Here is a 25,660-nt window from a genome sequence, read left to right as displayed (position 1 = left end):
TGTGCTCCAAAAGTATTTTAATCTTTAAGACACTCTGAAACCCTATTAAAGGCAGGAAATCAAGCTGCTATACCTCCATCATAATGTGCTATAAACAGTCAAATATATGTTTGAATTCTGCTTATAGATGACAAACTATGAGGTAAAATCTTCCTTTTCTGGGATCAGCTCAATATGCTGGACCAGTGCTGGCATAAGCATAGACACACACATAAACTCGCAAAATGCTGGATATATCACATAAAAAAAACATTGTATATAAAAAAATCCTGCAGAATGTTCAGTCAGTGTGACAAGAAGTACCCTAAAAAATGAACTCTGAACTTTAAGGTGCATTCTGAAGTTGCACTTTGCCAAAGCTGTTCTTGAAAGCAGCCCTTACTTTGATACATGTGTAATTGAAGACATTTGGAGAGGGTGAGGCCGTTTTTGTGTTGTATAAAAGGTGGAAGGGATCTTTGTGTGAAACTTGGCCTTAACACTCCAGGGGAAGAGGTCGGCTGCTGCAAAGTCCACGGCTGCTGTGTGATCTGGATCATGTGTAACAGGTAGAAGGGTGGCTGTACCTGAATCTGTGCATGTGCAAGTGAAAATGCATGCTTATATACAGGTAATGGATGTGTTTTTGTGTGTATGAGTCACCTCATCCAAAATGTAACAGGGGGATGTCTCAGTTCAAAGAAACACTCTGACACCTTATCAAAAGAGCAGAGCAAACCCAATACACCTCGGAGCTCCCTCTGTCTACAGCTCCGTATCCGTCTCTCCTTCTCTGTTAAAAGACGAGGCCTGGAGGTGTTGGAGAAACATACAAAGCCTCAATCCGCACACCTCTGTCTGTTCCTTTGAAATGCTTACAGAGGCCTAAGCCGCTCCGCCTGTAGGTGCCAAGTGTGACCCAGGGTGTGGTGTACACTTTCCCTGTAACGCTCAGTGTGCTCTTATGGGTTTGTGTGTTAATGCATTTGCAAGTGTATACTGTGTGCACATATACTGTATTTTCCCTTAAAGCTGACAAGAGAAAGAAGCAAAACAGAAGCTGTCAGAAGGTTGCAAGGTGACACCCAAGATGACAGCAGTTGTCTGTGACTGACACTTTTGGGATTGAAGAAGAGAAAAGGGTATTCCTAAAATCAGTTTTTCCTCACAGTCAGGGTTCAGATTGCCTCCTGACAGTAAACAAGAAGCAATCAAGGAGCCCCTGAGCAAAACATTAAAATCTTACACACATGAGCCCCCCAGAAGGGAATAAAAATCCTGTCAGAGATCAACAGAGTCACAAAAGTCATAGGGCAGTCCTAATTATGGTTTCATGGTATACCAGAGTGAGAATCTCTCCTGCGCATCTCTTTTCCTCCTCCACTGCCTGACAAGACTTTATACATATACTTCTATATAAAAAATTCTTTCAACCAAAAAGCCCTCTGCTCTTATCCCTTAGAGGTCATTGTAACTGATAATCAATTGTGGAATAACGTGTGATACCACGTAACAGTGACAATTGTATTGTTGCAATCCTAGCTGTTAAAAGTAAACAAGTAGCATCCAATCTGCAAATAAAAAGCTGTTTTTATCCTATAAAGACTACAGCCTTGTTAAGACTCCCTTCCCAAATCAGTTTTTTGGCATATTAAGACTGATTTTAGAAACACTGTACAGCAGAATAAAAAAAAAAAGTGATTTAAAGAAAATGCGATTTTTTTTGCGAATCACATCCAAACCACATTTGTAGGTGGTTTTAAATGCAAATCCAATCAGATTTCTATAAATGCAACTAAGCCCGAACAATCTAGACCCTCTAATTGAATTGCAAATTGTCTTTTGGGTCACTCAAAATGCAGTTCTCTACAACAACATCAAATCCAGAATTGCATGATGATGAGCTGAATCAGTGCCATGGTAGAAAACATGGGAAACTGCAGTCTCTGGACATATGCCAAAATATATTTTTTAAAACGATCCATTCCTCAAGCTTTCTCATCGGAAAGCCAATCACCAGCGTAGCGTAAGTTACTGATGCCGACATCATCACAACAAAAAACCCATGTAGGTGAGTGATGTCTGGACACACAATCTGGATCTGATCCCTTGCAAACAACAGTGCAGACAGTCTGTCTGAACGATCTGATCTGAGACAAATATCTGATTTGCTTGCAGTCTGAACATCGAGTGTGCAGCTGTCAGTGGCTCTGTGAGGCACAGAGCAACATCAGCATGCAAACAGGTTCACATGGACAATGCAAAGGCTGCTAAAAGTGTCATTAGTTTTGCAGATATTTGGTCAAAAACAAAAGTATTTTGATAAAAAGCCAGAGGAACACCATTTCAATTTATCCTGATGAGAACATGAATCTGTGTACTAAAATTCATGGCAATCCATCCAATAATTGTTAGGATATTTCAGTCTGCACCAAAGGGTGGACAGTAGAGTCACACGCTTTGCTAAAAATAAACTGTAAACTAAAATTACCCTCAACCTTAAAATCTGAAGAATACACACCTGGGGAGGAGAGGTTGGTTCTGCCCAGTGCTCAGGTGGTAATACCCCCCCCCCCCCCGCGTATAATTAAAGGGTTACAAATTAGCCTGCTAGCATGGCTGTCTATCATACTGCAGCCACTTCAGTGACACATTTGAGGAGAAACTAGAAGCATCAACAGCACCTGTAATCTACACACGAAAGCGACTTAATCGAAAAGATAACATTTCGGAAAAGTCGAGTGCTGTCTGACAGAAAGGGACAACAATTCGAGAGCAGAGCGTGCATCAACAAGTTCCCACACACAAGCTATTAACTGCCAAGATTACACCTGTCACCAGCTCCTTCTCTGGCTGTCGCTGAGGGGGAAATGACTAAAACTGACACCTCTGTGAACACTATCTGACATGAAGTCTTTCTGCAGAGTCCAAAATCAACACTCGAAGAGGGTCAGTTTTAATGATCCGATCGAGGAGTTTTTAAGGATGGGCAATAGTGAAATAGTGTCAGTTTTCAGGAAAGTAGTTGATACAAATGTCCTCTAATTCAACAAATTTTTAAACCTACTTTCACGATCATCAAGTGTAATTTCTTGCCTCAACAGCTATGTTGGTCAGATTTAGGAGGCTTTATCTTCGTAGGATTTCTGCAGAAGGGCATCTTTTTTGTTTAGCTCTGGATTAAGCTTCAGGTCTTTAACGCTGAACAGATATTGGTCTGTTTGTGCCAGTGAACCCAATCCATTTAAGCCGTTTGATATTTCATCCTAATGCCTGCATTGTCAGTGCCAACGCCAAGTCTTAATAGCTGCGAGGAGCAGAGCCCACTGCATTACATATGAGACTATTACACAGGGAGCAAAGGGCTGTTCCTTAGTAAGGGCTAAGATATGAAGTTACAGTGCATGGCAGACATAATGACATGGGGAAGGATTAGGACAGAGAAAGTATTTGAACTTTTAAAATGAAAGTTGTATTAGACAGGAAGTTGAGATATTTCATTGCCTTTCTCCTCTGTCCTCCTCTTTTTTTTGCAACTTCTAGGCTTGTGCCCGACTCAGCGTTACATCAGTCAAATCGGATTTGGTTGTTTAATAGAAATATTCCCTTATTTGTTGGTTTTGGAGTTTTTTTTTTTTTTTTTTGGTCATGTAGAGTGTAAGATATCGAATGCAGTTCGGTGGGATGTCCAAGAGTTTGCTCTCCTAGATAAAGTGTGCAAATTACACTAACAATGGACCAGAAATCTGCAACAACTGCTTATACCAGAGAGCAGATTCAAAGCAAGGAGCACTCACTCTGCAGCTAAATCTAAGGACCAAAACATCCACAGAATTTACATTGACTTGACATGCAAAAAAAAGAGTCTCCAGCTAATTATTTGAATCTTTGATTTTCAGGGGGCAGCCCTAGCAGTTTCCTTACTTTTACTAAAAAAAAGATTAAACAGCTAATAATAATTTAGTCAGCAAAGACAAAAGACAAGGAATTAAACACTAAATGCTGAAAAAAAAGATTTTGCCAAAAGAATCTAGGGCCTTTTCACACCTGAAAATTTGAACTAAGGTTCCCATTTTTGTTATATGATATCCATTTAATCTGGTTAGTTTTGGTGTCAAACAGCAATAATGCGAGTGCACTAAGAACTACGGTTAGCTTAGTTTGGCATAAAGACTGGAAACAGGAGGAAACAGCTGGCCTGGCTTCATCAAAAGGTAACAAAGTCCAACCAACACTTCTAAAGCTCACTAATTAACACATCGTATCTTGTTTGTTTAGTTTGTACAAGCACCAAAGTATAAAAACAAGAAGTGGAACTCCATTAACTTTTCATATTATTGGTCCTAAATTTAAGATAAAAGATTTGCTTTCACAATAATGGCACTTTTAATCTCTCAGCACCAAAAATACAATCTACTGTGCAGAACAGCTACTGATTTCTTTCTGCCAAAAACCAAAAGCTGCTCTCAAGTCTTTGTTGTTTCTAATCAGTAGTTTTTAAGGAGTTATAAGTGACTGTAATGAGTTAAATGGCCTTGGCTCCTGAGGCAGATTGTTCATCATTGTAGAGCCCTGATAATGACAATTTAGTTTCGGCCTTCAGTCTAGACTGAAGAACAGCTTGGACACCTCAGGCTAAAGTTTAATTTCTCAAAGTTTAAAGGTCAATAATGCCGCTAAAGGCCAAGCTGTGTTTTAAAGTAACCAGACTGTTTCTAAAGCTAAGGCTCCATGTGTTTAAAATTTAACTAAGAGTTGAAATCTTGACTTTCATGTGTGATGTTTTCTATACGTGTGTCAGAGATGCACAGTAGAATGGAGTCACATGACTCAAGTTCCCATGTCCACCACTTTAGTAGATACAGTATATCAGTAAACAATCTGACCTCATGGCGTGCAGCCTACACATGACTGGTATTTGCATGCTCGTATCTAAATCTGTCCCTGTTGCTGTGACATCGTGTAAATGTCATGTCATTCACATGAGACTGTTGCCATAACTTGGCACCGCAGAAACTTGGCAGAGCTGTGGTGAAAACATGTTGAAGCTTAGAAACATAAATAAGACAAACAGGTGCAAAAAGATGATGTCTTTTGTTGTTACTTTGCATCTTTAGGCTTTACTGTTATCATGCAGGTTCCTACAGATACCCTAAAACATATCCAACATGAGATATGACACCATCCAGCAGACAACCATCGGATCTACGCTCCAACTGTCCCCCTGTCATCTCCTCTTTCTCCTCTTCCTTTACCTTCTTCCTAACCATCACACATGTCATTCACTCTGTCTGTATATATACACCCTCAGCCCCCCACCACCTCTATCAACCATCACTTAACATTCCTGCAGCTGGTCATAGCACATCATGACGCATGTAATGTCACACTCGTGAGCCGCCGGCGAGCCGCGATGCCTTCTCTGCGAGAGAGACAAAGGGGAGTACTGTGTCGTCTGAGTGAGAGAGAATGAAAAAGAAAGGGACAGAGAGAGGTGTGTCGGGTTACAATCAAACACGACCCCTCCACCATCCAAAACCTGTTAGAGTTTTTGAGTGGTGAAATCACTGTCCTGCAGCATGTAAACGAGAGATGACCCTGTGTGTGTGTGTGTGTGTGTGTGTGTGTGTGTGTGTGTGTGTGTTACAGGGGAGGATATAGATATATGTGTGTTATCTGTGGCAAACCACATGTATAACACAATTATACACTCAAACTCAATAAAGAAATGCAAAAAATTCACACATCATGAAGAAAAAATGAAGGTAAAACCCCTTGCTGAATTCCCCTGTTTTTACCATAATCAAGCCGGACACAAAACATGGGTGTTTGCAAACAAACAACCCCCACAGCACACACTTGCATGCTGGGAAGACACCTCACTTTCTACCTCACTCTCCAGCCAGAAACAGAAACAAGCATGATGCTTAGCGAGATTTCCTGCTGCAAACTAAACACTGAGACAGCAGCACATGGATTAAGACTGTGGGAGGAAAGATGGCTCAAGCAGCATAAGGTGCACAGATCCGAGAGATTCAGACAATGCCAAACAAAATGTAAAAACGAGTGTATGAACTATCATCTGTCCTGGGGATAGAGAATCAAAAATCAACCTTCTTCTCGCGACTTTAAAGTCAAACTAAGTTATTTTTTTTCCCAAAAAGGTAAAGAGAGCAGATGCACCCACAATCACTGTGGGCCATATTTCTTCTCACAGGTAGTGACGGCATCAGCAGATGGACTTAAACGGATCCTTAAACGTCCCTCCTATCTCTAGCCTGTAATTGAGCGCTCAGACATCAGTGGAGTCAAACAGTGACCAGTCCTGATCCCCTTGGTATTTACACTTCAAACTCCAGTCTACAGCCTGGAGGCGCGCGCACACACACACACACACACACACACACACACACACACACACACACACACACACACACACACACACACACACACACACACACACACAGGCCCCAACATAAAAGCCCACAGTGGATGTACAGGATTAAGCATGAATGTGATTCCTTTCTCGCTCATTGAACACACAAACAGAGAGACATGAACACAGTTATTACACCTGTGCATGTTCACTGCTCCGTCTTCTTCTCAGGACAAGGGGGCATCATGTAATTGAGGCTTGCTTGACTGAAAACAGCCCAGTTGCCAGGAGAAAATCCTGGCATAGTATGTTTCTGCAAACTTAGTAAATTTCATACGTATAATATCAACATTTCTAAAGTGACAATGTTTTGATTTTATGTATATGGGCTGGATGGATGACATGTCACACCTAGGTGAGACGTCTGCCAAGCTGCAGACCGTTGGCTCTGTTCCCTGCAGCTTTTTAGCAAATGTGGGTGTTTTTTAGCAACTTGTTTTTCCTGTAGCTTTTAACCTCCAAACGTGGGTGTTTTTTGGCAACCTGTTGCTGCTTTTTCAGAGGCTTTTAAGCTCCCTAAATGGCTGTTTTTCAAGCAGGTTTTTTAGGCCCCAGATGTTGGTGTTTTTTTGGCGGGCTGTTGTTTTTCAGCTGCTTTTTTGCCCCTAAACATGGGTGCTTTTTAAAATGACCCATCAGTGTTTTTCTATTGGCAATTGTGGTGTGAAAAGCTGATGGTTTTACTGAGAAACTGCTGCTTTTCCAGTTGGATTATGCCCCACACACTGGGTATTTTATTTCTAAAACATGATCTTTTCCTAACCATAACCAAATGGTTTGTGCGCCTAAACCTAACCACACAGCTGCTAAAAGAGAAAGTTTGAATCTATCTGCTTCGTAATAGGCAAATATAACATTGTGATTTGCAGAAATGTCAAGTGCCATCATTTTTTCTGGTGACTGGGTTGCTTAACAACAGATGCAGACAGGCATGCAGACAGACAGAGAAAAACGAGAAGGACAGTAATCTAATAAGTTTCTTTAACCACTCAGGTCAGATTTAGCTTCGACAACCATGTGGCTGGAGGGAAACACTCTCCAGGCACATGGTCAAGCAATGGGTTCATACTTCAGAAAAGTACAGAAAGATGTGAGGAAATACAATAAGACAGAAGTGGAAAGAACAGTGAGATAGCAGGAGGAGGGAGGACCCAGAAGGGAATGTGTTGAGGGGCAAAGTTCAAAGCCAGGAGTGTGCGATATCTTAGGAATGAATGGGATCTCCGAATATCAGTTACTGAGAGTGCCAAGCCTGGGAATGCCAGCATATCTCACACACATAGGAAAACACATGAGCTGCTGCAGACAGCACTGAAACACGCAGACTCCATCCGTGCAGACTGCAGCTCACACCCATGCTTGTGATTGTAGTTTTTCCACTTTTCCAATAAAGTCAATATCAACAGAGGAATACTGACATCCTATCAGGGCCACACAGACAACATCTCTCTTCTACACAGGTAATAAGTCATGTGTAGAGGTGTACATGGTCATTTCTCACTGCTGAGTGTGTGTGTGTGTGTGTGTAAAACCCCATGTCCTGCTTTGATCTCACAGGTGAGAGGTCATCCCTGTCTGTACATCACTAGGCCACACCTGAGCTCCAGCGAGGACTCACATTTCTCTTGTCAGAACATCAAACACATGACAGTTACCTGGAAAAAGAATAATAGTCTGACAGGAAGATGTTTGTGCTTTGACTCACACACAGGGAGTCATTTGTCTTTCCCAATATGCGTTCTTTTGTCCTCCGCGTGATGCAATATTTCACGGCTGGATAATGACTTGAAACCACAAAAATGCCGACAAAGGATGGAGACAGAGGAAGATTTCTTGCTGGGTCATATGATGATTTGGTGAGAGAGAGAATGAAGGGAAAGCCACCAAATGCATACAGAAAGCAAGTCATCACACCCAATACTCTACAGTGTATTGCACAAGTGTTACTGTTACGGCTTGACATCGGCTGATTACCAGGGCCAGTATTTGGCATTTTGGCATTTCATTTTTATGATCGCCGACAAAATTAATTAATGAAAAAGTGTGCACATTACACTCAACCAACACCAGGGAAGGCAGTCTGCAATACATGCATAGAAAGTGTTAGCGTGGAAGGAACTTTTACTTTGTAAAACTTCAGGGAACTTTTTTTGTTCATTCATTTGTTAATTTAAATTTTCACTGAAGTTATTAAAAAAATGTTGCAGGGAACTTGCTGTATATGATGTTGAAAGTCTCAGTTTTGATTAAACAATTGCTAAAGGCATGTAAACAAAGTTTTGTGTTGGAGTTTGTTATATAACAAATTCTGACATAAATATTTTCATTTATATTTTAATTGCATATCACTTCCAGGCATCAGTTATCGGCCTCATTAAGTACTAATAATCGCTATCTGAATCAGCCCTTAAAAACCAATATCGGTCGACCCTAGTTACTGTGCCTAATAATGAAGAGACAGTTACACTTCTCTTTCCCCAAAAGATTAAGCTTAATGCTACAAAGCAGGACGTAATACTCAAAAATGCAAGGTGAAGTAGAAAAGGTCATGAACTAGACTTATAAAAGTAAATTAATAAAATAGTAAATGGTGAAATAACACATTTTGACTACGATGTACATATGTCAGATTTCATTTGCTGGTGGTAAAATGATGGTTTTCACTGGAATGTTTTTAAGTGGCTTGTTTGTGTGGAAGAACATCAGCAGATTGTATGTTATCTCGGCCTGGATTTTAAAATAAGCACAAAGTGTCACAGTGGAAATGTAATTATGTATATTGAGAGAGGGGGGAATTAGAGAGGCAGAAAAAGTGTGTTTTAGAGGGGGGTGGGCGAACGAGAACAGAAATGTTAAAAAGCTGAGCTATGCAACTCCTCGAACGGGATTAAGAGCCAAACCAAAGGCAGGGAAGCTCGGCTAAAGCCCCATGGGGAAAAGAGTGGGAGGACAAGGAGGAGAGGGGGGAGTCTGGTGTGTGTATGTGTGTGTGCATGTAGCAGCATGTCGTCCTTTTCACCGAGGGTAAGGAGAAAAATCAGAGCCGGGATGGAAAAAGACGATTTAGCATCAATCATTCCTAATCGTTTAAGTAACAATCTGCAACGCGGCATCAACAAATTATATAACAGGACTCCACCTATAGCCAGTTCGTGCAAGCTTTAACTTTTTTCTGCTGTAAACTCCACCTATCCAAGATGTTTCCTGGAATTTCAGTGCGCATTAGGTGATGTCTTTTGCATATCAGGAAGCAGCTGTTTGGTTGGAGCAAATGTGGTGGCGACATTGGACGAATAAGCAAAATTATCTGGATCCCTGACAGCTGAGACATATTAACACATGCCAGCCAAACGTTGGTGAATCTTGGCTCCTAGATGTTTGGTCCCGCTGTCAGCTCTGGCAATCAACCAGATGGTTTGAGAGTCTTATTGTGTGGTAACTACTGTAACAAATTGGTGAAATTGTGATTCAAGTGTTTCCGGTGTACCACTGCAGGCTCTCTTTGATTTGTAAGAAATCACAGACCTGTCATTGACTGGATAAAGCCCAGAGACGTAGTGAAAGTTTGCACCTGCTGAAGAAAATACAGTAAAGAGAGCAAGGATAAAAGTACAGTGGAATGCCTCCTTTGTGACAGTCAGAAATTGAGGGATACTCATCCTTTAGAAAACACAGTGAAAGGTTTTTAGTGAAATTTGACAAGCTAAGATAAGAGCTCTTACAATGAGAACACATAGCCTTTAGCTACCGAGCCGTAGAGCTGCTGTCTCACACACTAACACACACACACACACACACACAAGTACAGGGACGAGGGGGAACGAGGACAGATAGTGTTGTGGCTAGCAGAGTGTGTTAAGAGAGTGTATCTCTGAAGAGTTATCAGGGCATTCTTGTGTTTCAGCAGAAACATTCCCAGGCCTTCTGTTCACCACAATAAAAGCACCTGTGCACTTCTTTGACAGGTTTAAAGAAGAGCCTTGATTCAGAGGATATAAGGAAATGTCCTCGACAGCTAAGACAAATCACTCTTTTGTTCAATCGATCAAGAATAATAATCAGGGGTAGCAGGCAAGACAGCGCTAATGCACTCCAATCAATGTCGTCACTCATGGCCAGAGGATGTCAATGTTGATGAGAGCAAACACAATGAGCTGATAACTCGGATCCACTCTGGAATAAAACATAACGAGGCAAAGACTCCAGATCTGTAGAAGTAAAACCAGAACCTTCCCACACACTGACTGTAATTTGGGCCCCAAATCCTCAGAGCTAAGTGGCTCTATGAAGATGTCTACATCAGACAGTGTGCAAGAAAAGGTAAAACCAATAGTGGTGCAGAAATGAGTCCTAAAACTTGGAAATGCGTCAGCATTTTAGCACTTCCAGTTGAATTCAATGGATTTTTTTAAATGTGTTTTTGGTGCAAAGAGCTTATTTTCTGAAATTATCAAACACCCAAAGGAAAAATCCTATAGCCTTTTTGTTGTGGGAACCAGGACAAAAAGACTATGGCCTACAAAAAAGCCACCCCTCTATTACTCCTCTCACTCTACAACCATGAAATACAATGAAATTCTTTATGGGAGACCAGTAGAGGCACATAAAGACTTAATTCAAGAAGGACAGAGACACAATCAGAGTGCTGTTAGCTCACCAGTCCCCTCTGGCCTTCCTCTCCCCAAAGCCCGGGGTTGAAAGGTCAAGACATCAGCAGTAATGGTTACCTAACACTTGACATCAGCGCGAGCCTCCCACAAAAAGGAGGGGTAGAGGTGTGTGCATCTGTTTAATTGTGCATGCAAACATGCTTACTTATGTTTGTGTGTGCATGCACATGGGTACAAGTCATCAAGAGGTCCAGCCCCCTTTGGGACTATCATGAGGTCGCCGTTGTCAAGGATACGGCAAGAGCTGTCAGCTCAGTTATTGACAAACATGAATGCAGTGGCAGTGAATGAGGGCTGTAAGGCCTGTAACTATTGAGGTCAGTCACTGCCTCTTCGGATGCTCCGTAGGTCGTCTATTACGGCCATAAAGCACTTAGAAAAGGACAGTCTGTCTTTTGTTCAAGACAAAGACAAGGCACAAGTCCTTTAGGAAAAACACTGTTGGAGAAAAAAGGGGAGACATCTGGGGGAAGCCTGACACTGCCTGATGAGCCATGGTTTATAAATAAAAATGCTGGTTTAAGGGACCGAGCCGGCCAAGAGCGATAGCAGTAAATATAAATTTATCGTTTCAAAAACGATTTTAATTCAAGTGGATGGCAGCCATGTCACAACCTTAACAGCAGTGAGAGTGAACAATATCGTTGGGATCACTTTCAGAGTGATTTGATTAACTATAGCCAATCAGTATCCTTCCAAATTTACAAGGAATCATGTTTAACATGGCAGGTAACCTTATGGAAAGACTCATAGAAATTCAAAAATTGCACCTCTTAAAGTGCAGAGCATACTCAGTGTTGTCTTGTAGTCCCACCCCTTTCTTTTTCTTTTTGTTTCTCTGCACAACATGCAGCAGTAACAGGTGATCAATATCTGTTTTCCTAAGCTGCAGACTCAGCTGGAGCATGAAGCGCATGCTCGGCACCACTGTTTACAGAATGTTATCAGTCATCAGTGTGGATGCATCGTTTTTGTTCCTGGTGTGGAGTTCCATTAACTCCAGCTAATGAACTATTACTATCCAATTAATGTCTCTTTTATTGCCCCAAAGAAATGATCAAAGAAGGATACTCAAGTTGACAACAATAAAAAACTTTCTTGCGTGCAAATAATTCTGAGAACTATTTCTAGTTGTCAAAATGATTCCAAGCATGCAGCTAAATAACCACAAACAAGATTAGACTGATGGACTGTGAATGTGGGCTTGGTGCAGCCTGGTCCATAGCAGCTCATTTGTATTCCCTCAGTAATGTGTGATATGCTGGCATTCCTCAGCTTGGGGAGATGACAGAATGACACAGAGAGAGGGCAAGATGAGGAGATCTAGCTGTGTTGGGCTGTTCGCCCAATTCGGGGCTTAATGTGCTTTAGGAGATCAACCAACAGTGAGAGATGGAGGGTGAGAAAAGAATACGAAAAAGAAACAGAGAGAGGGTTGAGCAACCAGCTGTCAATAGGTGACAGGGTAGTTATTCTGTCAGGGTATTAGATTTATCATGCCTGTTCAACTGCCTGATTAATGTCACCGTGGTTGCAAGTTGTGTGTGTGTGTGTGTGTGTGTGTGTGTGTGTGTGTGTGTGTGTGTGCGTGCGCTGTAGCAGTCACTCTGCCAGTGTAGGTGTGAATGTCCACTGTTTGCTTTTGTCTAATCTTTACCTTGAAGGAACAAAGTCTGAAAAAAAGCAACTTAAGGTAAATTCTTTCCGCATGACCTTGTAATATGAATACACACGCCTCAAGATCGAAACTCATGAAAATGTGCAAAACTCTAAAACTCTTTCACTGAAAATCAAGGTAAGCATAAGGTATTCTGCTGAAGTACTGGGGGACATCTTGCCACAAGATGTTAATAAAGCTCCCTGGAGTTCACCTACTGTGCACAAGGCCAAAACCCTCCTTCAGCCACTTCAAAGAGGGTGGTTTATATATGCTCTGTGTGCGTTATGCTTGCAATATATGCACGTGTGAGTTCCAACGTGTGACAGAAACCCACATATCTGCAACAACAAAGCAGCGCGGTTATCAGGGTGCCCTGTTAATAGCCCCCTTTTATTACCTAAACCAACCACTTGCACACAATACATTTATCACCCGAATGGCACAAAAGCAGCACAACCGGATCCTGCAGAGAGCCTGCAGCAAACACTCTCTGAGCACACAGTCAACACTGCAGCCGAAACCTGGCCTCTGCCTTGATTCAACAGAGGATTTTATATTGACTCTGCAGCGATGACATGTGGTGACTCAAATTCTCATCTTTAACTCATTTAATTACCTTGTGACACATGTGACTGGCAAGATTTCCACACAGAAAAACAAGAGGAAGAAGTTTTAAGATCTTTTTCTTACCTGTGACAGATATAGTCATGGGTGCTTCCAGGGCCCTGTCATTGTCCAGGTCCCTGCTCAGCCTCAGATCCCCAGTGTCCTCGTTCAGGAGCAGCAGATTGAGCTCATTCCCAGATTCAAACTTGTACCGCAGCTTATCCGACACATCCGGGTCATGAGCTGGTACCTTCCCTATTATTCCTGAAGGAAAGCTGTTGGACTTATTGGTGATGTAGTTGTTGAAAATAATCTCAAAGTCATGCAGCACCGGCTTATTGTCGTTCATGTCAATGAGGCGGATGTGCACGGTGGCCCGACTCACGAGTGGTGCTGAAGTGGCCTGGACCACAATCACATACTCTGTTTTAATCTCGTAATCCAGGTCTGTGAGTGCAGTGAGGTCGCCGTTAAAAATGTCCAGCTGGAAAATTTCTGGAATATTCCCTTCTACAATCTGGTACATGATCTGAGCATTGGTGCCCTCATCTGGGTCAGTGGCAGTGATCCGAGCTACGACAGACCCCACTGGGCTGTTCTCCTCCACATAAATGAACAGCTCGTCCTTCTCAAACACTGGAGCATTGTCATTGATGTCTTTGACAACCACATGAATGGGAACAACAGCTTTAAGAGGTGGAACTCCTCTATCCACAGCGTAGGCCTTCAGGTTATAAACAGGGACGTTCTCTCTGTCCAGTTTGCGAGCAGTTCTGATGATACCGGAGTAAGGCTCTATGAAGAAATCCCCGTCTCCGTCATCACCACCCTGAAACGTATAGGTCACCCTGCCATTTGAGCCAGAGTCTCTATCTGTAGCAGAGATCTGGAGAACGCTGTGGTAGACGGGTGCATCTTCAGGTACAGTCCCCTGGTACCTGTCCCGAAGGAAGTGAGGAGTGTTATCGTTGGCATCGAGGATAATAATCTCAACATAGGTGGTGTCAGATTTCTGAGGGATGCCGTTGTCTCTGGCGATGATGGCTAACGTGTAGGACGCTTGGTCTTCATAATCAATCTCCATTTGTGTCGTGATGGCTCCTGTATCCGGGTCAATTTTAAACTGAGGAACATTGTCTTCCATGACATATGTGATGCGAGCATTCTCGCCTGTGTCCTCGTCCGTCGCGCTGATAACCACAACAGTAGAGCCCACAGGTTTTTCCTCACTAAGCATCACTTGGTAGTTGGCACTTTGGAAGACGGGCCGGTGCGTGTTGGCGTCCGTGACATTGATGAACACCTGAGCAGTGTCATAGCGGGTTCCATCACTGGCGGTGACTGTCAGGACGTACTGGCGTTCCTGCTTGTAGTCCAAAGGGAGGGCTAAGGTGATGAGGCCGCCGCCACTCTGGCTGGTGATGGCAAAGCGGTTCCGGGTGTTGCCACTGGAGATCTGATAGGTCACCACGCTGTTGACGTCCCTATCCACAGCAGTCACTGTCAGCACGCTGGTCCCCACAACAGCATCTTCATTGATCTTCAGTGAATAGACCTTCTCTGTGAATGTGGGTACATTGTCATTCACGTCAAGCACAGTGATGCTGACGCTGGCGGAGGAGGACATCACAGGTATACCGTGATCTCTCGCCTCCACGCCGAAGGTATAGAAGTCAGTGGTCTCTCTGTCAAGCCCTTCACTCACTGTAATCCACCCCGTGCTGTTGTTGATGGTAAACGGGAAACCGGGCGTGGTGTCAGTTAACCGATATTCCAGACGGGCATTTTCTCCTGAGTCACCATCAATTGCTTGGATGTGAATCACAGAGTAACCGATGGCGACATTTTCCAACACAGTCGCCTGGAAAGGTGTGCTGACAAACATGGGGGCGTTGTCATTCACGTCCACCACCTGCACGACCACCATCCCTGTGCCGTTTATCAGAGGCGGCCTGCCACCGTCCTGAGCCTTAATCCGTAAATTATACTCCCGAATCATCTCATAGTCCAGAGGATTGATGACATCAATGACACCAGTGGGGGAGTGAATGTAGAACTGTCCTTTCACATTGCCGCTGATGATGCTGTAATGAACTTTGGCGTTGTTCCCCTCATCTTTGTCTGTAGCTTCCACTTGGATGACTTTTGTGTTGACCGCCACATTCTCTGGGACCTGCACAACATATCTCTTTTTACTAAACTGTGGGCTGTTGTCATTCTCATCCTCCACAGAGATGTTGACTGTGGCGGTGGCGCTGCGGGGGCCTGGGTCTTTGCCCTGATCATTGGCCTCAACAATCAGCTGGTACTGTGCCCGGGTCTCCCTGTCAGGGCGCTCTCTGATCCTCACCAGGCCGTTCCGGGGGTCGATTTCAAACACAGAGTTGACTCCCTCGCCATTCACAATTTTATAAATCATGTTGGCGTTGGAGGGAGCGTCCCCATCAGTGGCTCGGATTGTCATCACCTCAAACCCCACTTCTACATTCTCCCGGATACTAACGCGGTATTCAGTTTGCTCAAACACCGGGCTGTGGTCATTAGTGTCGCTCACAGTGACAGTGAGGTAAGAAGTGGCAGATCTTTTTGGGGAGCCGTTGTCAGTTACGGTGACTTTGAAAACGTGGGTGTCTTTGACTTCTCTGTCTAGTGCCTGGACGGTGGTAATGCTCCCTGTTTGAGAGTCGATGTCAAAAAAGTCATTGGACCTGCTGTCAAACAAAGCTTCCATGGAGTACTCCAGCCTCCCTGCCTCTCCATCATCTGGGTCAGTGGCTTTCAGGGTGATAACCCTAGTGCCTGCAGGCTCATTCTCTGGCACAGAAACCTGATAGTTGGGGAGCTGAAACTGGGGAGCCGCGTTTACCTGTCGCTTCCCCCTGCGGATCAACTTGCCAGACTTTCTCTGGATGGTTTCTGAGAGAGATCCGTGTTGTTTGGGCACTTTAACAAACATCAAACTCAGCTGCACAGAGAGACTGCCGCCTGGAGAGCTGTGCAGCGCGCAGTGCAAACTCGCCTCGGGCTGTCCTCTGAGCTCAAGACATAAGTCACCAACCAGGAACAAACCCCCATGCCTTAACATTGCGCGCAAGTCTTTGCCAACACACATAGTGTCCAAAAAGGCGGTGTTACGCGTAAAGGCAGGCAAAAGTTCTGTTACATTCAAAAGCAGTTTACCTGCGGGTAAGCAGGAAGTTGCCTCCAGTTTTGTGAGATGTTTAATGTGAATGTCTGGCTCACCTGGCGCTTTCTTTCTCTTGTATTTAATAAAACAGTCCTGGCCGTGGACAAACACATTAAACTGTGTCAGAATAACGTCCCCAGATGTCAAGGAACCTGTTCTGAAATAAACAGGCGCTGGGTTCCTCGGTGTGTGCGCGCACTGAACTTTGTGGGACAGACGGATAACCCCGTCGTGTCTCTCCACTTGGAAAAAGCTGTGGATGAATTTAGGCGATAAAGTCCTGTCAAGTTTAGTAATCCATCCAGGTCCATGCGACAGGTTTGCCAAAAGGGTCCCGGGCTGTAAAGTCTCCGAAAGGTGTATCTCCAAACATCCCGCAACGCTGAACAGGACACAAACCCAAATCCATACACACATCGGTAGCTCCATGCTTGTGAACCTGCCAAATCCCATTCAACTTCACCGAAACTCCTCCGCAAAAGCATTAACTCTCCCTCTCCCAACACCGCGCTTTACTTTTATCCCTCATTGTGAAGTTTTTAACGTGGAAAAAGACGCTCGGTATCCATAGTCTCAGCGTATCCACGGCGCGCAGCAGCTGCGTTAACCCACACTGAGTTTAAAATGAGTACAAAATGGCTCCGTGGCTCTCCTCCTCCGCCTCCTCCGCCTCCTCCTCTCCTCCTTATTACCATAAACCTGCTGTGTTCCCCCTCTGGGACGCTTTCACGGGGGGGCTTTTTTTTCTCATGGAGATTTAGGAAGTGGCCCCGACCGGGTGAGCAATGCGCGCAAGTGCATTGTTATGACAATAGGGTGAGAGTTGGGTAAAATTCCTAATGCGTGTTTGAGAGTCGCTCCCTCTTCAACTTTTGTATGTTGGAGGAGTTTGAAGCACCGATGGTGCATAAGAAAGACACGAAGAAGCAGAACTAAGACTTCAAATCCACAAAATCTAGAAAATGATGCTGACATGTCACACAGCTCCAAAAAGCTGCGACTCTGATGTTAATATGATACAAAAAGAGGTGGACAGAGCTCCACAAGTTACATCATCAGTTTAAAAAAATGATTTCAGCAAATGTTACAGCTTAATAAACGAAATAATTAGTTAACTACGACTTTTGTGAATGATTGTGTTTTTCATGGCTAGTAATAGTTAAGTGGGATTTCTATAAGGGAGTTATTGATAATAACTTAATTATTATAATAAAGGGATAGGATTAAATGAGTTTATATTTCTTCCTACTCGTTTTTGCACGTTAATAAAGCCAATTTGTGAACAGAACTTATTGTGTCTTTATTTCTTTTTAGCTTTTGTTATTCATGTTTTGAACTCATGTTTTTGTTGTATTTTACACAGTTGAAATAAAGACATCAATCAGTCAATATTTTTGTCATGGTATCTCTAAGCAAATAAAAGCATGACTTCCTCTAGACAATTTTTTTTAAAAAATACAGTAATAATAATAATAAAAATTAATAATGATTATAGCATTAACTATAATAATGATAAAAGATAACCCAGAGGGAAAAAAATCTAATCATAAATCTAAATATACTACTACTATTAAAAATAATAATAACAGCAATAAAAATAATAATAACAACAACAATAATAATTTATTGTGCATCTAATATTTTCTGCTCTGTTTTGGAACTTTTTTCCACTCTGTTTTGCATGAGGATAGATAATTTTGAGTTCCAAATGCCCAATTTTTAAAAAAAGATTTTTTAAGCTTTCTTTTTTCAGAATGACTTGACTGATTTAATATTGGTTATATAAAATAAAATCCTTAAAAAGAGGAAGGTCTTACTTTTATTAATGTTGTTTGAGCCCTATTTTTTCTGCCCCCCACAAGAAAACTAGTATTAAGATGACAGATGACAAACAAGGCTTTTCAAAAAAGAAAAATATCAAAAACAGTCAATATGATGAGGTCATATTTGTATAATTAGGTTCTGCTGTGACAATAATTTGGATTTATAAGAAAATACAGTAAGCTGATGGTGAAAAACAATACTGAGTCCAGAACATCAGGTTCACCCTGAGGAGTTCTCCTGTACAACAGCGCCCCCCTGTGGATCACTAACCAAAGAACAACCAATGCACAACTACATACTGTAATTCCCTCAGTGACTGTGGAGGTAATATTTAGGTATATGGACCATTGATAAATAAGCTACCACGTCACATTTTTAGGTTTATTCACTCTCAGATGTTCAACTATTTACAGTTTGTAGTTCAGGAAGAACGATGACTCACAGAACAACAGCCATTTGAAAGGCACTTAAAATGTTCCCATGCATATTTCAAACATCAGTTTAAAAAATCTTATATTCAAAAAATTGTAAAAAATGTGCCTGAGAAACAGCTGAGTTTAACAGTTTCATTGTCTTTTCAATTATTTGGAACAACTGAATCAACCGTCTCAAAATGTGACTGGCACGTGTAAAAGAGCGAAAATAACAAATGGCACCAAATTTATTGTTGTTATTTATGATATTTGGTTGCAACTGTTCACTCGTTTTTGGGGAAAATATTATCTTATATTTATAATCAACTGGCTTATTAACATCATTTCTGCTCAGTGGAGAAAATGTCCAAATAACACAAAAGATTGCAAAGTGACTTATTCGCACTTTGTTTCTACTTTTGTACTGAAGTAATGACTTCATTTATCAATTAACACACAAAAACAAAAAGCATCTTGCTTTTTGACAATGGTTCAAAGAACCGAGTAGAGTCTGATCACCAGTGCACTGTAGGTTTGAGGCTGGCAAAGAGGCAAAGTGAACATGAAGGAGAGTCAATCAGAAAAACAGGTAAAAGGAGAGAAACTCGTGAACAAAATGAGCCACCTTAGAGAAGACAGGAAACAACTACAGTAAATGAAAAGTCTGACTCACATTATAACATCACAGTCACTCTGATTCACAGATAAGATGTCCAAAAAACAAAGGTACCCTATGAGCTTATAATAAAATACCACCAGAACCTCCATGTTCGTGGGTCACTTACCTTAAATAAGACGGCCTCTCTGTCCTGAACTTCCTGTACAGCTTATTCAGAAACAGCTATATTGTAGATATGTGTTATAGTACTTTTTAAAAACAATCTTCGTCATGTTTTGTCATTTTTATACACTATATGTACTTTCTTGAGTGTTGTTGTACTTTGCTTTTATTTCTTTTAATATATTTACTTTACCTTTCATGTATGCACCAAAAAAAGCCAAGCAAACTCCCTCTAAGTGAAATCCTACTTGGCCCCTATTTGAATGAACTTGAATCCTATTTTTATTCCTACTTTGAGGTCACAACAGTGATTACTATATGGAGACAAAAACTCTCCAAATATATGTTTTGGTTGATGGATTGTGTTCCATCTACTGAAAAAGTTTAGAGCTGAAAACCTTTAAAAAGTCGAACTTGAGCTGGTTTCCAATTCCAGATAATAAGCACAATTCCAGCAACTGAAAAAACATAAAGCGCTTCTTAAATACCAGATCAAGTACACCATACCTTATCAAAAGGTATTTTTGCCTTAAATAACCTTGAGTCAATGTGCAGGTCTTTGCAATGCATAGCAAACAGATCATGAGCATTCAGTGTAGAATTAGCTCAATAACAATAAAGCTGAACCATGTATATTACAAGCTGAAATTTATATACCAACCTGACAGCCATTATTGTGGTGTGGTATAGTAGAGCTGGGCAATTTATCAATATTATATCAAACTTGTGATAAGAGACTAGATATAGTCCTAAATTTTGGATATCGTAATACTCCAAGTGCTGTGTTTTCCTGATTTTAAAGGCTGCATTAGAGTAAAGTGACTGTTCTAGCTGTTCTATTATTTGTCTTTATCCACTTAGTCATTATGTCCACATTACTGAAGATTATTTATCAAAAATCTCTGTGTAATTATTTTTTGAAAGCACCAAAAGTCAAGCATACAATACTGATACTGGGGTATTTGGTCAAAAATATTGGGTGATATGGAAGAAATCAAAACTATTTGATTTTCTCCATATTGCCCAGCTCTATGATGCAGATCTATTCAGTAATGTTTGATGGAAAAAGTCTGATTTATGTTCAAAATGGGATTATTGTAACTTAGAAAACTATCTTGTTATCTTATTTTGCTATCTTTCTTACTTTACTTATTACATCTGGTCTCCAGTCCAAATCCCACTTTGGCTTGGATGCAGATAATTTAACCGTGTGGATAATCTCCTAGTGTTTTAACACTAAAAACAGTCCAGAAATCAACCCTTTAGTCCTCATATTATCAATACTGTTGACATGTTGAAGATGGACATTTAAAAACAATAAGCCGTTATAAATCTCTAATACGGCCTCCAGAACCGGCACTCTGTGTCATGGATCCCTGTCTAAGACACAGTTTATTTTCATGGACAGTGTGCTCTACCTAATGTACTGGACAGAGCGGCGGCCGGGCCACAAGGTCATCTCAGCTGGCTGGTTCTGGCGTCGGCTGCTCCTTGTGCTGCGCGGCTGCTAGTGCCCACTGCTCTCTGCCTCGCTGGAGTGTGTATTCACTGGGCCCCATTTGTATGATCTTTCCGCTACCCAGACACTCGTCTCCTTTGTAAAGCACAGCAAACTGCAGGAGGAACAGAGAGGACTAAGAAAACACGCATACGTTGATACTCAATTACATTCATTATCGATCCCAAGAGAGGAAATTCAGGTGTTGCAGCAGCAGAAAGACAGAGGTAAGTACAGATAAATACAGAAGTAAAAAAAATGACAAAAGTTAAACAAACAACTACACAATAGCAATTGAAGATAAAGTTATGAGGTAAAGTGAGAGTGGGATGGTTAACAGCAAAGAGTCAGTAAATCTAGTATATATGTTAACTGAACAGCAGAATAATATATTGGTTGGAGTTGTTTGCATTTATAGAACATAATAGAGATATAAAATTGTGAATGATGTTGTATAACTGCTACTAATAATAATGATAAATGAAAATTTGACATTATAACTGATGTAACAGCACAGACCCGAGTAGATACACTGTATCAGCACCACATGTGTGTGTTCGCCGTTACCTGTCCAGGTGTCAGAGCTCTGACCGGCTGGGAGAGCGAAATCCACACAGAGCCGTTCATGTTCAGCGTCACAGTACAGGGAACTGGAGAGCACAAAAACGTGGTATTTTAATTTCGATGAGTAAATAACTTCTCATTTATCAGCATACGAGCACTGATAACACAAAACCCAACTGAGTGGCATCTGGTGGAGGAAGCGGAAATGACATTCCATCATCTGGGTCTTGACTAGTTCAGCGGGCGGGTCAACTGTGACCCAGTGGAAGCGGTCTGTCCGCATCGTGTCACGGAAAAGCGACGGATGATTGGTTTTTGGAGCCTGGGTGAGAAGAAATTAAAAGAATGAAGTAAGAGCAAAAACTGGTTGAGTTTCAAACAGTGTTGCATGCTTGACTGCACCTTTAAAAAGTGAGCAACATAAATGCAAATTAAAAATGAAAAAAACATAAAATACTGTTAATGTCATCCCTGAGCTGGCTCCACACTTTTTATATTTCATGGTATTTTATTATTGTAGCATTAAATTGTGCTTACTGGATATAACATAATTGGAGATGTCAGTGGCAAAAATGATTAAAGCCAAACAATCAACCATCTGTGTGTGGGCTTCCCTTATTGACAAAGTTAAAGATCATATGTGCACAACCACTGGGTCAAAGACGCTGTACGTCTAATAGAACTTTACTGACTATCAAAAAGTTATTTTTACTTTTCATTAAGTGTGACATTTATTTATTTATTTTTTATGTTGCTATCTCCTTTTTTTTTTACTGGAAATTACTTTATTTTCTTCTTCAGTAGATTCTTTAAGGTCTGTTAATGTGGTCGGGGTGGAGAGTTGGGGGGGTAGTGTTAAATATTAACAACACAGCATACAGTGCAGTGAACATATGTGTTATTGTTTAAATACTGCATTATATAATTCAAGAGGAGACAGAAGACAACAAAGATGCATCCACTTCAATAACACAGACAGACTTTCTCACCACAAACACGTCTCCAGTAGTGATGTCTTTGTCCACCACGAACCAGGGCTCATTCAGCCCTCCGATCCTCGCCCTCTGACCCAGCGTCAGAGTGAACCAGCCTGGATGGACAGAGACAGACACACAAGTTAATAACAAGAGAAGACGCAAGGAGTACACTATGAGCTTTTTTAAGGGATTGATGACGCATCAAACAGGGATTTTAAGGCAGTTTTAAATGTCTAGCATGTAAAATATAAAGAGCTATTACATTCTGTGTATGATATTGTAATATTGACACACCAGCTCTTCATTTTGTCAGAGAAGTTCATAATTTGAGAACCTTATATAACCATAAACAAACCTCTGTGTGTTCCCATCACAGTCCCGTCCTCAATGGAGACTAAGTTCCCTGGTTTAGGTTCCAAATACTGTTAACAGAAAAAAAAAATAAAAGGTTTACATGTATCTGTTGATAAATCAGAATCAAAGGGAGGAGGCTTTGTTCCAAATCAAATGAAAGAGGAAAAATAAAGATAATCTGGGGAATTTTGTCAAAATGTAATGCAGAATAAACAAATGAAGTTTTAATTCTTACCTCCAAAATAAAGTTTTCAAAGTTTCTCTCTCCAATGAAGCAGATGCCCATGCTCTGGAAAGATGTCGAGTTTACTGTTAGAATTCAATGTGAATTAAAAAAAACAAAAACAAAACAAAAAACACATCTCTATCAATGCAAAATTAGAACATTTAGGGTTCCTGCAGCTAAAGGCAACTTATATTTAAGACATTTTAATGCCACTTAAAATTAAATGAAAGACCAATTTTACAATAACCAAAACTGAAGACAAAGAAGTATGAACCAATGCAACATTGAGTGGGACTTTTTGTCTCACGCTCAACACAAGAGTAGCAGAGAGCTGCATTTATGAGAACTTTTCTAGCATTGCACTTCCTTGACTCCCATCACGAGTGTAAAAAACTTTTTGCAGAAATTTCACCGAGCCTCATATGGATTGCCTTGCATCTATAAAATCCTTCTTCTCATGTCTTGGTATTTTAAAGATTTTTATGACATTGATTTAAGACATTTTAATGCCATTTAACACCTTATTTTTACATTCATGAATACACTTTTTAAGAATCTGCAAAAACCCTGCAAATAAATAAATAAATACAAAAACTGTCTATGTATGCATGACTACCTCTTTCTTCCTCAGCACATGGTGAAAACCTGCCTCAGCAGCAATCTTTTTGACAAAATCTTTGGTGAGTCCGGCCAGCGGGAACATGGTTTGTCGCAAGGCATCCTGGGAGATCTGACTGAGGAAGAAGGTTTGGTCTTTGAGGAGATCTGCTCCTTTGTACAACTTCACAGCTGACAGACAGAAGAGAAAAAGTACTGTTAGAGGGTCTGGAGTTAAAGCTGGTGCTGTGGATCAGTTTCACTTCCAGTTAGAGCAAAGAAAGAGTAAAAAAGACACAAAAAGCAGAGAAACAGTGACATATTTTATGCTTGAAAGAGGAGAACAATTAAACTGGGAGATGAGACTTCATCTCTTACGATTTCTAATCTCAAATCGATCTCTGAAGAGAGAGCTGGACGGCGGTGTGTGCGTCTGTAGGAAAACCTCCTCGTCTTCCTGTGACGTCCTGGCATAGTGGCCTGTTGCCATGGCATCAGCACCTGAGTCAACAAATGCAAAACAATAATTAAACACTTATTGTATTCTGTTTGGCATTAAAATAACTAAATCCATCTTAACATTGCAAAGTTACACCCACTGCTAGTAGACAGAGGCGTAGCACCAAATTCTGGGCCCTATGAGAGGGGCCTCAGAGAGTGTCCACGTTTTTTCCTATAGAGTTCAGTCCTTTGACCCTTTGAAACCTGAGCAAATTGGTTTGATTTATGTAGGGACAAATAACACTGGGAAAAAGGCAATGACCAACTTGGCAAAAAAAATATCCTACAAATTGCAAGAAATTAGTAAAAGGTGACAAGATTATGACCATAAAATTAGTTTATTAGAAAATTATAAAAATAAAAAATATATATATATATAATAAAAATCCATGACATAAAAATATATGTATACATTGACATTTTTACAGTACTTTTTTCAGGACATTTTCTTCTTTTTCTTTTTTTTTTGTTTCTTTTCTTTTTTTGTTGTTGCTTATTTTCAGGTAGTTTTCTTGTACCTTTTAACCGATTTTTTGCTAATTTTTTGGCCATGTCTTATTAAGGTGGTGATTGCCTTCTCACCATGTTTTTGGAAGAACTCACAACCATTTGCTCTGGTTCTAAAGGGTTAACATATTCATTTCAGGGATTTTCGAGGGCCCCCCCTCTCACTTTATGATTACATACCCAGAGTGTTGATGGCATACTTGTGGAAATGGCTGAATTTGATGTGCTTGTTGCAGAGTATATCTGGGTTTGGTGTCCTCCCCTTTTCATATTCCTTCAGTATGTTACTGAAAGTGACAAAAGACACACCACATTAAAGAGTGAAACAGTCACAAGGTGTCTATGGTGCATGCACGGCAGTAAAAAATACCCGAACACTTCATGCCAGTACTCTTTGACATAAGACACTTGGTGGAAGGGGATGTCCAGGTCCTGACACACTCTGTAGGCGTCCTCACAGTCTTTCTCTGTGCTGCAGACCCCAGTTTCATCCAGAGAGTCCCAGTTCTTCATAAAAACGCCTGTCACACTGTAGCCTTCATGTGAGGGAGAGGAAAAAAAAATTCTGACTTTGTATTTACTCAAATAAAAGCTTTAAATGTTGAATAGTTGGCTAATCATTTAAAATAACTTTAAAATAACTCGGTTCAGGTGTGTTTTTCTCACCTCTTCTCTTCAGTAACAGCGCAGCCACAGAGCTGTCAACGCCTCCAGACATGGCGCACACGACGTGTCTAATAAAACCCATGTTTTTCACTTAAAACCTTTCTGTTAGTACTATTTTTCTTGTGCAACTAGTAAAAGTCTCCCTTGCCACTTGCCGGGGCAGCCATGTTTGCTGCCCAGTTAATAATAGTGTCCGACTAGAAACACGTTTTAA

General features: G+C 41.2%; 2 protein-coding genes across 5 annotated transcripts in view; both read right to left on the bottom strand.

The window, feature by feature from the left end:
- Positions 1–17,187, bottom strand: part of celsr1a (cadherin EGF LAG seven-pass G-type receptor 1a) — a 108,744-nt gene extending 91,557 nt beyond the window's left edge. For all 4 annotated transcript variants that reach the window (XM_042511006.2, XM_088072600.1, XM_088072601.1 and 1 more), the window contains exon 1: positions 13,436–17,187. In XM_042511006.2, the coding sequence (XP_042366940.2) occupies positions 13,436–16,991 (3,556 nt within the window). In that variant the 5' untranslated portion in view covers positions 16,992–17,187. The remainder of the gene's footprint in view (positions 1–13,435) is intronic.
- Positions 17,188–18,729: 1,542 nt separating this feature from the next.
- On the bottom strand, positions 18,730–25,652 carry trmu (tRNA 5-methylaminomethyl-2-thiouridylate methyltransferase). The gene is made up of 11 exons (XM_042511007.2): positions 25,447–25,652; positions 25,151–25,316; positions 24,961–25,067; positions 24,151–24,273; positions 23,792–23,964; positions 23,185–23,238; positions 22,951–23,017; positions 22,608–22,708; positions 21,796–21,940; positions 21,622–21,704; positions 18,730–21,169 (listed from the first exon to the last, which is right to left on the bottom strand). The coding sequence occupies exons 1-11, from the start codon at positions 25,526–25,528 to the stop codon at positions 21,017–21,019; spliced, it is 1,254 nt and encodes a 417-aa protein (XP_042366941.2). The 5' UTR covers positions 25,529–25,652; the 3' UTR covers positions 18,730–21,016.
- Between the last annotated feature and the right edge of the window lie 8 nt (positions 25,653–25,660).

The sequence above is a fragment of the Plectropomus leopardus genome, chromosome 22, assembly GCF_026936395.1.
Source record: "Plectropomus leopardus strain MGB_pleo_1.0 chromosome 22, ASM2693639v1, whole genome shotgun sequence".
Taxonomy (NCBI): domain Eukaryota; kingdom Metazoa; phylum Chordata; class Actinopteri; order Perciformes; family Serranidae; genus Plectropomus; species Plectropomus leopardus.
The sequence above is the reverse complement of the archived record's forward strand: the minus strand, read 5'-3'. Positions and strand labels throughout refer to the sequence as shown.

Excerpts from the sequence above, each read along its gene's own strand:
- trmu (XM_042511007.2), bottom strand. The coding sequence starts at position 25,528 with ATGGGTTTTATTAGACACGTCGTGTGCGCCATGTCTGGAGGCGTTGAC. Across the intron at positions 22,709-22,950 it reads TGTGATGGGAACACACAGAG|GCTGGTTCACTCTGACGCTG; the intron begins GTTTGTTTATGG and ends CTGTCCATCCAG. Across the intron at positions 21,170-21,621 it reads GAGCTCTGACACCTGGACAG|TTTGCTGTGCTTTACAAAGG; the intron begins GTAACGGCGAAC and ends TTCCTCCTGCAG.